This window comes from Aotus nancymaae, unplaced genomic scaffold, assembly GCF_030222135.1.
Source record: "Aotus nancymaae isolate 86718 unplaced genomic scaffold, 86718_ANA_hifiasm-v0.15.2.pri h1tg000065l, whole genome shotgun sequence".
Lineage (NCBI taxonomy): Eukaryota > Metazoa > Chordata > Mammalia > Primates > Aotidae > Aotus > Aotus nancymaae.
Window position 1 is genome coordinate 4724733 of NW_026988480.1, and position 14504 is coordinate 4739236.

The 14504-nt window shown below is 46.5% G+C and overlaps 1 protein-coding gene across 8 annotated transcripts in view; it reads left to right on the forward strand.

Annotated features, from left to right (window-relative positions):
- The window catches only part of GRB10 (growth factor receptor bound protein 10), a 203790-nt gene that overhangs the window by 112664 nt on the left and 76622 nt on the right, over positions 1–14504 (forward strand). For 7 of the 8 annotated variants that reach the window (XM_064366674.1, XM_012458915.3, XM_012458907.3 and 4 more), the window contains one exon: positions 10062–10263. In XM_064366674.1, coding sequence (XP_064222744.1) covers positions 10097–10263 — 167 coding nt within the window. In that variant the 5' untranslated portion in view covers positions 10062–10096. Of the gene's footprint in view, positions 1–9769; positions 9888–10061; positions 10264–14504 lie in introns of those variants that run through there. The other variant, XM_012458923.3, reaches the window with a different exon arrangement.

Here is a 14504-nt window from a genome sequence, read left to right on the forward strand (position 1 = left end):
GATCAAATGGCTGAAGAAGACCTGAGAAAGATGGAGTTAATCTTTTGCTCTTTTTAAGTGATACTTTGTGAGTATGTTTCTCTGTCATTCCCGAGATGTCTTTTGAGTAGTACAGCTAGAAATTGCTTAGCTGAATCTGTGCATGTTAAATGCAGTTTTAGCTTAAGTTTTTGGTTCTTGCTTGGCAGGCTCTAATGTTTTGGTAGTGAGAAATTTGTTTCCTGTGCTGTATAGGCTCTATGGTGCAGAGTACAGGTAGTCATAAAGGGCCATCTTAGTAATGCCCAGGTGCTTCCTTGCCACAGTGTGGCAGATGAAACCCAGGGGAGAGGAAACTTTACACTCTTTTCTAGGGGATACTCACTGAACACTGGATGCCAGGTCTTTAGCGAAATCACTAAGATGAATTGCTTTCCTTTTTTTTTTTTTAAATAGAATTATTGTACAACTTTCAAAACCACAATTTGAAAAGAAAATCAGATCTCACTGGACTCAAAGTACAGAGTGATTAATCATTATCTTAACTTTTTTTTTTTTTTTTTTTTTTTTGGTGGTAATGATAGAGGCAGAGTTGTCTGGCCGCCAGGCTATCTGCGTTTGATTCTGAAGTTTGCCCTCGACTTCAGCCTTTGCCACCAGTTGTCCTGGGGAAAGGGGTGAGGGGCTGCTGGCCCAGCTGTCTGTAAAAGGAGATAGACTTTCTACATTTTTATAAGTTCAATTTAATGAGCCTCTACTGGTCGTGGTGCTTTGCATGTGTTACTAAAAATAAACAGTTTTTAAAAATCCCACCTGTCATGGCCTGCAGGATTGGTGGGAAAGCACACATATTTATACTGAAAATTCTTTGTCTAGGAAGAGGAATCTATGTTTAGTGTAACTTAGGAAGTGAGCAGCCTCGTCCTGGTCCTTTGACAAGCCAATCTGCTTGGCATCACCTGGAGGGTAACCTGGGAATAATTCAATTTAAAAACTGCTTTTGTTTTTTAATTATTATTTTTAATTGTGGCAAAATACACCTAACACAATTTACCATCCTTATCATTTTTTACATTTATTTATTTATTTGAGATAGAGTCTTGCTGCGTCACCCAGCCTGGAATGCAGTGGTACAATCTTGCTTCGCTGCAACGTCTGCCTCCTGGGTTTAAACAATTCTCCTGTCTCAGCCTCCCAAGTAGCAGGTGTGCACCACCATGCCTGGCTAATTTTTGTGTTTTTAGTAGAGATGGGGTTTTGCCATATTAATTGAGCTGGTCTCAAACTCCTGACCTCAGGTGATCCATCCGCCTCCGCCTCCCAAAGTGCTGGGATTACAGGCATGAGCCACTGCTCCCGGCCCGTCCATACCATTTTTAAATGCACACTTCAGTGACGTTAAGAACATTCACGTTGTTGTACAGCCATCACCACCATCCATCCATAGGACTCTATTCATCTTGCAGAAGTGAAACTCTTTACTCATTAAATAAGTAACACTCCATTCCCTTTCTGCAGCCTCTGGCCACCACCATTCAACTTTCTGTCTCTAGGCATTTGACTACTCTAGGGACCTCACAGGCAGAATCATACAGTGCTTGTCCTTTTGTGACTGACTTACTATGTCCTTAAGGTTCATCCGAGTTGTAGTACATTTCAGAAGCACCTTCGTTTTGTGGCTGAATGATGTTCCATTGTGTGTATGTATGCCACGTTTTCTTTGTCTGCTCATCTGTTGAGGGACACTTGTGCTGTTTCTGCCTTTTGGTTATTGTGAGTAGTACTGCTGTGAACAAGGGTGTACGATTGTCTCTTCAAGTCCCTACTGTCAATTTTGGAGGGTATACACCTGCTTTTACTTGTTAAAAATAGAATAAAGAAAGAAAAACAGATTTGTATTTCTTTCTTCTAAGCTTTGAAGATATTTAATTATTGAATATGAATAAACCCAAATTTCCCCATTGCAACATTTCAGTGTGAGCATTGAGATTTCAGATTTATGTTTCCCTCCTCTTTGAATTGGACCAGAAACTATACCCCGACAGTTGGTAATTATAAAAACCATTTTCTGTCATGAAGTCTCATTCCTTAGGCCACCTTTCCTCTCAGAGTCAAATATATTTTCCAGAGTGTAAATATACTCATTTCTGATTTAAAACTTTTCAAACCACTGCTATAAAATGACAAGCCAAAAAGTACAGAAACAAAGTAGTATATATATCGGTTTTTAACTGTGTGAAATGCTTAGCTGGAAATAGTAAAGGCCTGAAAGATAAAAAACAAAAATGGGGGTCGTCCCTTTGTTAGGGTGATGTTGAGCCAGCATGATCATTGATTTTCAAATATTGTTACCAAACCTTTTCATACACTTAACCAAGAAGACCAAATAGCAGGTATCATGGCTCTGAGCCTGCCTGAGGGCACATGAATGACTTTTCCCACCTAGATCTGGGCCTGGGGAATACCTCAGCAGAGGTGTCGGCGGAGGTGTAGGGCAAAATGAGCAGAGCCTAGCAATCTACCGAAACAGATGCAAAGTCAGGCTGCCACCTGCCAAACTGTCTTCCTCACTGGAGTGACTTACCACATGCTGGACAAAGGGGACAGGGGCTCCTAAAATTGCTCTGTTTAGCCAACTGCTCCAGGAGTTCTGGGGTGAGCTATGATCCCTTCTCAGAGTCTCTGGATTCCATTCTGCTCTTCAGGTCCCTTCCCAATGTCTTGGTCCCCAAGGTGGCCAGTGCTGAGGGGCAACAGAAACATTGGGTTGAGGAGGTGGCAAGGCTGCCTCCAGCCAAGGAAAGCAAAGCCCCCTCAACCCCCATCCTGTCTTTGGCTCTGGCTCTTCCAAGGATCGCCTGACATACTCAGGATTCATCAGCCAGGGGATCGGAGACTCCTCTGCCCAGCACTGACACACCCAGAGTCAGAAATTCTAGTAGCTTGGCATCCCTGGCTGGTGAAATTAAACTCCTACCAGGCGCAGAAGCAGAAAGTCTAGGGCAAAATGACTTAAAAGGGGAAGTTACATCTCACATGAAAGGCAAGGGTGCAGCCCCCATGAAACACGAAAAATGCAAATGGAAACTTGCAGAAAGTATGTCAAATGTTTACTTTGGTGTTTTGAAAGAACCCCATAAACTCAAATATACTCAGATGCCCAGGCAGTCTCTCAGTGCTTCATGGCAGGCGCCGCGTGCATACAGAGGAGAGAGGCTCATAAGCCAGATTATTTTGGCAACAGAAACTCTTTCCTGGTTGTTGCGTTGTAAGAATCCTCTCTCCTTCCACAAGGGAGATATGATTTTAGCAGCTCATATGTAAAATACTGATTTTTCTCTATCCATTGTTAACTACCACATTTTCAAAGAAACAAAGAACGAGGGGTCTGGAGAGCCCCTAAGGTTGGTCTGCGTCTTGGGAGCCATAGACACCATCTCCCCTCGAGTGGGAGGCCTGAAGACTGGAGCAGCTTGCCTGAGGTCTGAAAGGGCCAAGGATGCAGCCTTGGGCGCTCTGCATACCCAGTGATCTTTGTGGGGTCGAGCTGGAGGCTTCTCCTTTTCGTGTCTCCCAGCCTTCTGCACCCTTTCTGGCAGCTCATGAGCTGTGCCAGCTCTGTGCCTCATCATCTTCATGCTTGGAGACTCTAGGGTTTGGCTCCCAGTTGCTTCTTGGTTGCTCCAAATCTAAATAGCAGCCATAGATACTTAAACACTCAAAGGGTGGGGTAGTGCTTTATTTGGAAAGAATGCGTATATTTAAATGTAGCTTTAAGGAGAGCAGAGGGCACATTTTATGAAAGCAGACAATTAGTCGTCTACGTATTTTGTATTACCTATAGAATTGTTGAGTAGTGCCCTGGATCTGTAAGTCATGTTGGAAGAGGGTCTGGATGGAGTTTAAAGGTAGTGGAAGAAAATGCCCCAGCCCTCAGAATTGGATATAGGATTAAATATGCATGCAGCCTTCCTGGATACACTAGCCTGCATTTATCTTAGAAGAAAAAACATTCTAAGAAAAATAATTGGGATACCACCTGTAAATAGCAATCAGGGAACAAGTGAGTGTAGCCTCAGCAAACTGAGAGAGTCCTTGTGATTTTAGCTTTGTCTAACTATGCTATGGCCAGGATATATGTTTATTTTTGTCCCATGTTATGTCACCATGAACTTTAAATATGCTTTTGATGGCGATTCTGCCCATGTGGCCTGTGGGAGTCGGAGTGGAGGCTGCTGAGTCTCCATAGGTGTACGCACTGATTGAGCCCGGCCACTGCTCGTTAGCGTAGGTCACGACTCTTTCAGACGCATCTGTTCATAATGAAAAACAAAAATATATATATTCTTACAACTTGTTAAATTCATCAGTTTGTTGTTATGTGTTTTCTCAGTTACTAGAGACTGAAAATGGTGGTCACTCTTGTCTTTTGTGAGCTTGGTAGAGAGGAGAGGATGCCATTTTCGACAAAGGTTAGAAAAAGAAAGTTTCTCTTATAAACACTGAAAGCCAGGAGTTAACGATTGTATGGCTCTGATTCTAGGAACGAGAGGATTTATATACATTTGCTGGACAGACTAATTCTAGGGATTTTTTTTCTGCCTCAGATCCTGCCTGTGTCTAGGAACCCCTGAAATAAAGCATTGATTCCATTTGTATTTTTATTTGGAGTTGTGGTTAGGTGGTTTGCTTTTGTGTTTGCTGAATGTCTTTAAATATCATGAATGTGGTAGAGAATAATACTCTAACTATATAATACCTGATTTTCTTATTCTACTTATGTCTAAACTGTGTATACAGAAAATTAAGTGCATGTGACTGGAATACAAGAGAATAGAAGATGAATTGTTGTGCAAAAAAGATATTTCAGCAGAAGGTTGAGTTATATTTGCACAAAGTTTTAATTGGTTAGAAGTTAACAGAAATTGCTTGCCAAGTGAACATGGTCTAGTGGAAAACACTTTTGCAGCCTGACCTTCACTTCTTTTCCAGATAGAAATGTGTAAGAACTTTGGCTTTGCACATGTGTTAGGGACTTTTCATGTAAAGTGCCATTTATTTTTTTCATCTCAGAGACTGAATCTGCTTTTACTTAATGATATACCCCATCCCAGCTGTTTATGACTTAACAGGGTATATTTCCATATGGAAATGGGGGAAGAAGTTGGTGGAGAAAGCTGTGAAGGCATTGCACACTGATGGATGCTTGTGTAGGTCTGTGAAGAAAGGACTGTAATGGACACGTCCTAAACACGTGGTGCAAATAGCATCTCCTTATGGTGCCAAATCATTTAGTAAAGTGAATCCAGTGTCGTCTTTAATCCCTAAACAATGTAAAGAAGACACTAGATGGTGCTGTAAACTAAGAAATGTATTGGTGAAGGTGGTGAGGTGGTTCTAGAAGTTAAATCCTCTGCCCCCCCAGTTTCTCTGGCCTCCTTTCCTTTTCCTGGTCAGCACACCTCTCCTGCTGTATGGAAGACATTTACTCATGATGATTTATAAGCCCCATGCAAATGTGTTTCCCTGAGTTTAGGTCTATTTTAGAACTAAACCAGCCTCAGTTAGCTAATGACAGTGAAACTAGATGAGATGTGAATCTGAGATCAGGCAAGCTACTCAAATATTTGGGGCAAAGTTAATACCCAGTTTTGGATTGAGTTATTTAAAAAAGGAAAAAAACTATTAATAACTTGATTGACAGCTATGTTGTTTGACCTATATTTGTGTAGAAAATACATTGTTCTAAATCTGTGTGAAGTGAAATTTCATATAGAAAGTTATTTTTTTTCTTCCCCTTTTACCATCCCTCTCAGTGGGACAGCCCCATGGAAAGTATTTTGGCATCAAGCTAACATTAAACAGACAGCCCGAACATTCACTTCCAGAAGCATTTGTTTACTCAATTCTCCCACTTCTGTTATGCAGTAGAAGGCCTTTCACAAATGGGTGATTATTGATCCACTTGGATTCACAGAACTAGGCAAGAATTTCGCAGCTGACCACACGCGCAGAGGTGGCACATAGAGTACTTACTGAGGTGGACCAGCTGACAGACGCCATAGGGATGCTTGTAAGAAGTCAGTGTGATTTCAGTCATATCTTAATATAGCAATTAAAAAAATATTGGTGTAGAATATGAAAAGATGTCTTCTTTTGAATCAGACCTTTAAAACCCCTGTTTGGAACATTTAACTATTGTTCTCCATTAGAATTTAGTGACGTTTGTAAGTCAGAGACCCGTAAGTGATTTTATTATCTAAACAGATAAAATGTTAATGGACCCGACAGGAAATTTTGCAATTGTTTCTAGAGTAGGGCATTTTAAATTTCTAAAAAGTTTTGTTTTTGTTCTAATGGCTCTTCAAAGTATGAGGTTTGAAACATCCACGTAGAATGGTTGGATTCAGTTTATGAAGATTATAACCTACTGAGTTACCAGATTGACCGGGCTTTGGTGAAAAGATTCATGACTGAATGTGTTAAAGTAGAAAGTAGTTGTACAAATAATCCACTTCAGAGGAGAGTAAAAGCATTTTCAGGACACGTGTTGCATTTATATTTTGGCATCTATTACCTTATATGTACTTTGAATAATGACAAAATTACTTTGCGTTTGACCTAATTACAGAGATGTGATGCAGGAATGATCTGGTTGACTGAGAGAAGGCTTAGCAGGAAGACAGGAGACCCTGGGGGCTGCCTGGCTGGGGAGCACGGCCAAAGGCTGTTGGACATGCATAGAGAGAAATAACTGCACATGAAAATTCCCCAGAGGGTATGAAAACATGTTATTTTCCTAGAAGAGAACGGTCCCAATGAGAACCGTACCATGGTTTTATTTCCAAAGCAGGATAAAAGCCAGGCATTGAATTGGCAGAGTGGCCCCACAGCACACTTGCATGTGTGTGCAAGTGTGTGCACATGTGTGGACATGTTGGCATCTGTGTCCATGTGTGCACGTGTGTGGTGTTGAGACCAACCTCCTACATCACCCAAGACCAACTATGCTTACAGTGAACTTTATGTTTTAGCCAGTATTGATTTTCAGATGGCCCATTGAGATAGAAGTATTGAGCTGTTAATATGGTAAGTTAAGAGCGGCACTCGTACTTAATTGTTTTCCAGAGGTTAAATTAAGTAACTGTTCCCTGTCAGCTAAAAGTGTAGGAGATGAGCGGGCATGGTACCTGTGTTCTAGAACTTTCCTGAAGCCGCAGATTCGTGGTCTGTAGTATAACTACTTTTCCTGAAAATGAATGCAGTGGTCTCAATAAATACAGAGCTGAAGTCTCGTCTTTGGCAGGCAGCGTTCTCTGGACAGCCGTTTTCGCTCCAGCAGTTGACAGTGAGACTCTCCTCTCCCAAAGGCCACAGGCCTTCTCGGCCTGGGGAGCTCAGGCAGGTGCATGCCTGCCCCTCCAGGGGTCCTGATTTTCTGCCAACCAACTCTTCCCCACCCCGCCTGCCCCCAACTATGAGCAAGAGTTCGCCTGCTGACTCTGAGTGTTCTCCCTTGTGATTAATTATTGATTATGCAGTAATTATTAATTATTGATTCAGCACTTTGTCCTTTTAATACCTGGCCAAGATTAATATTTGACCATTCACAACTCGAACTATGGCAACATCTCTCTTCTTCTCTCCTTCTGCATAGATCCTGGGCGCGCAGGGCCCTGGCTGCTGCATCTCAGCCGCTGATTTCACCCAGTCCGCAGCTTCTGATCCATCTGGCTCCTGTCTTTCTGAAGTCCCCTTCCTCAGAAGGACAGGGTGCTGTGCTGGCCAGGCCTCGTGGTCTCAGTGCTGTCATTTCAGCCTCCCTTCTGTCCTCACCCCTCCGTTCTGTCTGTCTTCACCAGGATCTTGAGTGTGATCTGGCTAAACACTGTCCCCACATACCCCAGAGGCCCAAGGGCTAGCCCCAGGGTGACCCTGCCCCCTCTACACCCTCTGCACTACCGTGCCTGCCCAGGAACTCCCTCCCTCCTTGTTGTGGTTTCATTTCCCTATGTCTTGTCTTGTTATGCCCTTTGGCCTTGAGAGATGAGAGGAGCCCTTTAAAACAAAGGCCATCCCGGCCGGAGGGGCACCCTCCGGAGCTTCTGTGAGGAGCATGTACCTGGTAGGGGGAGAATGAGGGGCTGCATAGCTTGTTTTCAGTACCGGCTGTGTGACCTTGGGCAGGTGATTTAATTCCTCCAGGCCTATTTCCTCAGCTGTGAAGCCAGGTTAATAACAACCACTTTTTATTATTTTGTAAGAAATAGATGAAATGGGGCTAATAAATAACACCTTACTGTTTACTGTGTGCCAAGCTCTGTTATAAAGCGGATAATAACTAACGTAGTCCTTACAACCCCGATGTGGGGTGGACACCATTGCTAAGCTCATGAGAGTTAAGACCCTAAAACATAGGAAGCCCATATCCCGGGCCCTGGGCCACAGCCAGTAGGAGCAGGGCAGGGTGAGCAAGTTTGCAAGTGCTGGTCTCTGCTTTCCTTCCTACCAACCAAGCACTGTAGCCTTTGGTAGGAAGAGGGTCTTGCTATCTGTGACCCTGAGCCCCACTGTGTGTTAAGTGGGTGTAACTTGCAGCTATTCTGGGAGCAGAAGAGAGGATGAGTTATGTGAGCTTCCATCATTATTTGCCATGTTGTCAAAAAGCAAAAAATACAAAAATACAGAAAAAAGGAGTTAATATTATTGGAATGTTTTGGGTTATACATGCAAAACTAACTCAAATTAGCTTTTGTTGTTACAAAATTATGGTATGGCTGCGAGAATGTTTCACCAGTCTTCCCTGAGCAGGAATGCTGCCAGGCCTTAGAAAGCACTGGGAGCTGAGCTGCAAGGTGGCACAGAGCTGGGCTGCACAGCCCCGGCTCCTGGCCCTTTCCCCGTCCCACCCCACCCCTCCCCATCTCTGTGTGCTGAGTTGCTGCCCTAGGCCTCTGCATTAGGCAGGGTTCTCTGCAGAAACAGACCCATTAAATAGGCTGTATACAAAGAGAGACATATGTATTTTAGGAATTGGCTCATGACACGGTGGAGGCTAGCAAGTCCAAAATTTGCAGGGTAGGCTGGCAGGCCGGACACCCAGGAAAGGGTTACCGTTCAGGTCTGGAGGCAGAATTCCATCTTCTCCCTGGGAAGCCGGCCTGTTTCTTCCATTCAGGTCTTCAGGTGATGGGCTGAGGCCCACTCACATGAGGGAGAGCAATCTGCTTTACCCAAAGTCTATGGTTTAAATGTTAATTGCATCTAAAAAATATCTTCACAGCATCTAGTCTGGTGTTTAGCTAAAACCTGGGCACCATGGCCCAGCCAAGTTGACACAAAAAACCAGCCATTGCAGTCTATATGCTCATTCCTCCCTTTCTGAAGTGTGTTTTCCGCCGCTGTTTCTTGCTTACTCTCTGTGCCATTGTGGCCTCTCTCTGCATCTGCCTCATGCCTTCCTCTGTGAAGATGGGCTTCCTCTTGCACTCTGGCCAGTCGAGAGGACAGGTGGGCACCTGAAGCCCACAGGTGTGGGTTCAAGCAGCAGCTACACATAAACCTCTGCCATGGCGTCAGCCCCTACTTAACCTTACTGGGCTGGAACCAGTGTCAGTGTTGGGTGCTGCTCTGCTTCTGTCTCTTGTTTCACTTCTAGAATCCCAGGGACAGGAGAGTCCTGATCCTGGGAGACACCTGTGATTCCGTCAGCTGAGTCGAGGCCAGGGGGGTCCTGCTATGCAGCTGTTGCTGTGTGTGGCCTAGCAGAGGGCGTGGGGAGGAGGGAAGCGGGTGCTGAAGGGAGCTGAGCAGTTGCTGCAAATGGCTTCTCCCTGGAGACAGGTGGAAATACAGCCCAGCTGTCATGATTGAATTTGCCTCTGGAATATCCATTATGATGAATGCAGGTAATATGCATGCTTCCTTACAGTCATAGTTCTCTCAGTGTTGCTCCTCTACCTGTTACATAACATTGAAAAAATAGGATTGAGTTTTGGAACCTGATCACCAAGATGTACATTTGGGTTTGCTCGCTCTCCACTGCTCAAGTTTCTTGTTTGCGCTTGTCTTTTTCTGTGCAGAGGATGATGTGGACCTGGAAGCCCTGGTGAACGATATGAACGCATCCCTGGAGAGCATGCAGTCGGACACGGTGCCCCTCCTGCAGAATGGCCAACATGCCCGTAGCCAGCCTCGGGCCTCAGGCACTCGGTCCGTCCAGCCTCAGGCGTCCCCGAGGCAGAGGGTGCAGCGCTCCCAGCCCGTACACATCCTCGCTGTCAGGTAGGTCCTGGCCTCGTAGGCAGAGCCTCCTCCCAGAGTGAGAGCTGTCAGCAGGGACACTGCCCTCTGTGGGTTAAATGGTTTTTGGGGGATTAGTGTTGGCCATGCACAAGAGGCAGATACGATCCTTTGATGGAATAACAGGTACACTGAGTGTGTGCGGTGTGCTGCGCTTGCGTTCAACCTCATAGCTGGTTCAATTTCAGTACCTTTTATTGAGCGCTTGCTATGTGCCAGGCACCGTGCTAGGTAGAGGGATATGCGGGAAAACCATCAGAGGAAAAATCTCTGGAGAGATTGAAAGAACAGCCATGGAGCTGATTGTCTGCCCCCAGTTCTCATTGCCCAGAGTGGGGTCGGGAGACTGGCCTCAACGGCGCCCCCTGGGGCTTGTTGTGTAACCCCAGACTTCACTCAGTTGCATTTTGCCACATTCCTCTGCTAATTCAGGGGTAGGCACAGCTCTGTGGAAGCAGGGAGGCTGGAAGGAGGAACATGCTGGGGATGTTGAGAGAGGTTCCTGGGAGGCGGGATCTCTGAACGGGATATCAGAGGGCAGTAGGAGCTCAGATGGCTGGAGGCAGAAATTTTGTAAGCAGAAGAGATGATGCAGATGGGGGCTGGTTCCAAAGCCCTTCATGTGCCTTTTTCAGGAGCCACACAGGACAGGTGCGTGAGGGGGCTGGGTTTGGGTTTTGACAACAGCATTCTGGCTGCCAGGGGCCAGAGGAGCAGTGGTAGAGGGCAGCAGGGCTGGCAGAGCATGGCCAGTTTGGAAGCTGTCTCAGGAGCCTCCCGGATGGGAGATGATGGTGCGCTGCCCAAAGGTGAAGAAGGAGGGGGATTTGAGCGCATTGCTGAGGAGGAGCAGCTGGGTTTTGCCAGCACTTGAATTTTGCCAGGGCAGTGAGGAGACAGAGAGAGTGTGGTGGGTGACTTGGATTTTGTCTCGAGTGCCTGGGAGTAGGGTGTCTAGAGAATGGTCATGTTGAAGGGGAAGGTGCCAAGAGCACCTTAGACTAACCTGAGTGAAGATCTTCGTAGGATCGAGCTGAGAGCCAGGGCCAGCCCTCAAGGATCGGCCTGTCTGCCCTGCTGCTGTCCGTGGTGGGGATGGCGTGGGGCTTCACGGGACCCTGCCTGCCTCTCTGGGCCTTTGCGGAGGATGTGCAGCCATCTCTGCTGGGACCGCCTTTGCCCTCACTGGCCTCGATGGGGTTCTGGTGCCTCCTCTCTCCGCACCATCTTCTGGGTAGCTAGGTTCATTTCCTGGGATCTTCCTTGCTTCTAGAAACTTTTAATAGTTTTCTTTGTGGTCTGACATCTTGGGTCGTCTGCAGCCCAGATAATCAGCTTGCTCCAGGTGGCCACTGTTTCTTACGGAGGGGAGAGGGTGCAGCTGCACTGGCGCCTGTGGTCAGCTGCCTCTCCAGCTTCACCTCTCCTTCCCCCGACTTGCCACTTTTTGTCACATCCGTTGATGCTGAATGATGGCTGTCCCAGGGTTTGTCCGACTTCGCTTTTTGAAGTGTGGACCCTTGTTCTCAGCTCCTAAGGAGTTCAGTCGGGTGGGTGACCTCTTTTTCTCCTGGGAGCATCTCTGGGTCACTCATTCGCAGTAGCCTTGGGGAGCCCCTGGGAAGATGGGGTCGCAGTCGCACGGCAAAGGTGCCCAAGCGTGGGCCGGAAAGTCAGAAGGCCTGCCTCCCTGCTGGAGTGGTTGCCCAGGACCCCTGAACCTCGAGTTCTGGCTGAACTTGCCCACGTGTGCCTCGGGGCTGCCTGTGCTGCCTGGGATGGACTAGGGCAGGCTTGCTCTGTGGGACAGCAGAACCCTCTCCCTACAGGGTCACAGGCACTGTTCCTTGGGGCCAGCCTCTTCCCACTGATGTCCTTTCAGATAGTTTTGTTTCTTACCTTCAGGTGGATTTAAAAAATGTGGAAATGAATCTAGAGTCACCCGAGGTTTATTTTGTGAAGTGAGGCATGTGCTGAGAGCTCACTGCATGCAGACGAGCTCCTCATTTGTTATTGGTGCTCTCCAAGGGAGGCAGGGTGGGTTATCCCCACTTTCTAGGTAAGGAAACTGAGGCACAGCAGGGCCCACCCTAGCAGGTGGGAAGTGGCCGTGGAGCTGGCTGCTGGGTACGGGGGGCCATGGAGCATGGTCCGTGCTGCGGAGGAACTTCTCAGGGGCTGCCATGCACCCCAAAGGGAGCTGGGCTGCAGGCAGGTCTGGGCAGAGGAGACGCTTGGGAAGGTCAAGAGGGCCTCACATGCAGGAAAGCTGACAGGTGAGCTGATTCTGGACGGAGAAGGAACTCAGGCTTTTGAGATCGCAAGGGCCGTGCATGTGTGCTAGACAAATGCAAGTGGGCCAGGGCACAGAGAAGAGAGAGCCACACCTTGCCCCCAGCTCTGCAGTTCCCGCCACCATCCCTGATGGCCCTAAATCTCAGCACCCCTCTCCATAGTCACTGTCCCTTCTATTGTGGGCCTCTTTCATGGGGATTTTTTGTTCTTGTGTGATGTCCCCTAGTCTTGCCTTAGGCGATGTCTCTGAGCGGCTTTGAAGTCAACACAGGACTTTTTAAAACGCTCAAAACAACCCAATTAAGAGACAAGCCTTGTGGACGCTAAAACATCACATTGTCTCTTCGAGGTGAAGTCACTGGCTAGAAGCTGCCTGGCGGGAATGTCCCTGAAAGTGGCACTGCCACCCCTTTTATCCGTCTCCTCCTGTATGATAATGGCCAGACCTTTCAGCTGGACGCCTTGCAAAGGCTGAAGCTGTCATGGGAAGAGTCGGGTTTGTTCGCAGTAAATGTAAACTTTCTGGCACATCATCACACCGTTACAGGAACGGCTTTCCTGGATTTCACAGCACGGAGTCCCTTCATGCCATGGGAGTTCTCGTAGTTTTAAATCTGAGCATCATTTGCTTGTCTACATGGGTTGGTTAGCTGGATCTTCCTTTAAAAACAGGGGAAGTCAGTAAAAGAGAAAATGATCACAGACTATGTTTCCGTAGTGGCAAATCTCCCAGGAAAGCTAATGGATTGTTGATTTTGTGAAATTGTCAAAATGGTCAAAAAATTATTTGAAGACACAGCCTGTGATGGGGGTTTCTCTGGTAGGTTTAAACGTGGGGAGGGATTGGAAACGCTGAGTGAAGATGACGTGAGGTTTGCTGTCCTCTCCTTGAAGGTAGGAGGCTGTGGACAGGGCAGTGTGGCCTCAGGAAGGGTGGAGGAGGCTGTGTGTCCAGGAGAGCCCTGGAGGTGTGGGCCAGAAGTTACTCTGCGTGGTGGGGGTGGGGGGCGAGGGACACTTGGCTTTTGTTGTGACTTTTAACTTGATTTCTCTGCTGTTCACAATTGCTTCTGATTCATCATACTGTGTGTGTTGCATGGTTGTATGACAAGTGAGTTGCGCATTTTTTGAAGGAGGGAAGAGACATCCCTGGAGAAGCGCCGGGAAAGTAGAGGTGGTCTGGATTCAGCATGTATTTCTAAGATGTGTTTCTAATGGGGACACAGGCTTTTGTGCCTTGGGAGGACAAATACATGAAGCTATAATTTCCAATTCAGTATCAACAACCTTTTTATATAAATAAGCATCCACTGCATAATTCAGATGAGAACACACAAAGCCTTTGTTGAGTAGATTAATGTTCATTTCAAGGACATTGAAAAACACCTGTTCTCATGAAAACACTCCTGTTCAGAAAACCTTTCACACACACACCAGGTATTCACTCAACAGACGGCTGAATTATTTGGAGCTGATGCCAGCTACCGTCAGGCACTGAGTGCCGTGTGAGTCGAGCACGCACCCAGGACAACAGAACATGGGCATCCCCATCTCCCTGGGATGCCTAATGAAGAAGGGAATTGATACCCTTTGGGTCTGAGAATGATAACTTGTAATTTTTAGTTTTTCATTTTAGCATAATATATGTAACATAAAATTTACCATATTAACTGTTTTTTTCTGGGTACAGTTTGGTAGTATTCATGCACACTCATAATGTTACAGTCTGTAGAACTTTCTCATCTTATGAAACGGAAACTCTGTCCCCAATAAACAGCAACTCCCCATTTCCCTCCCCTTAGCCCCTGGCAGCCACCGTTCTACTTTCTATGGTTCTGAGTACGCTACCTGCCTCACTGTGTGAAATCACACAGCGTCTGTGGTTTGGTGACTGGCTTGTTTCACTCTGCATGATGTCTTCAGGGTTC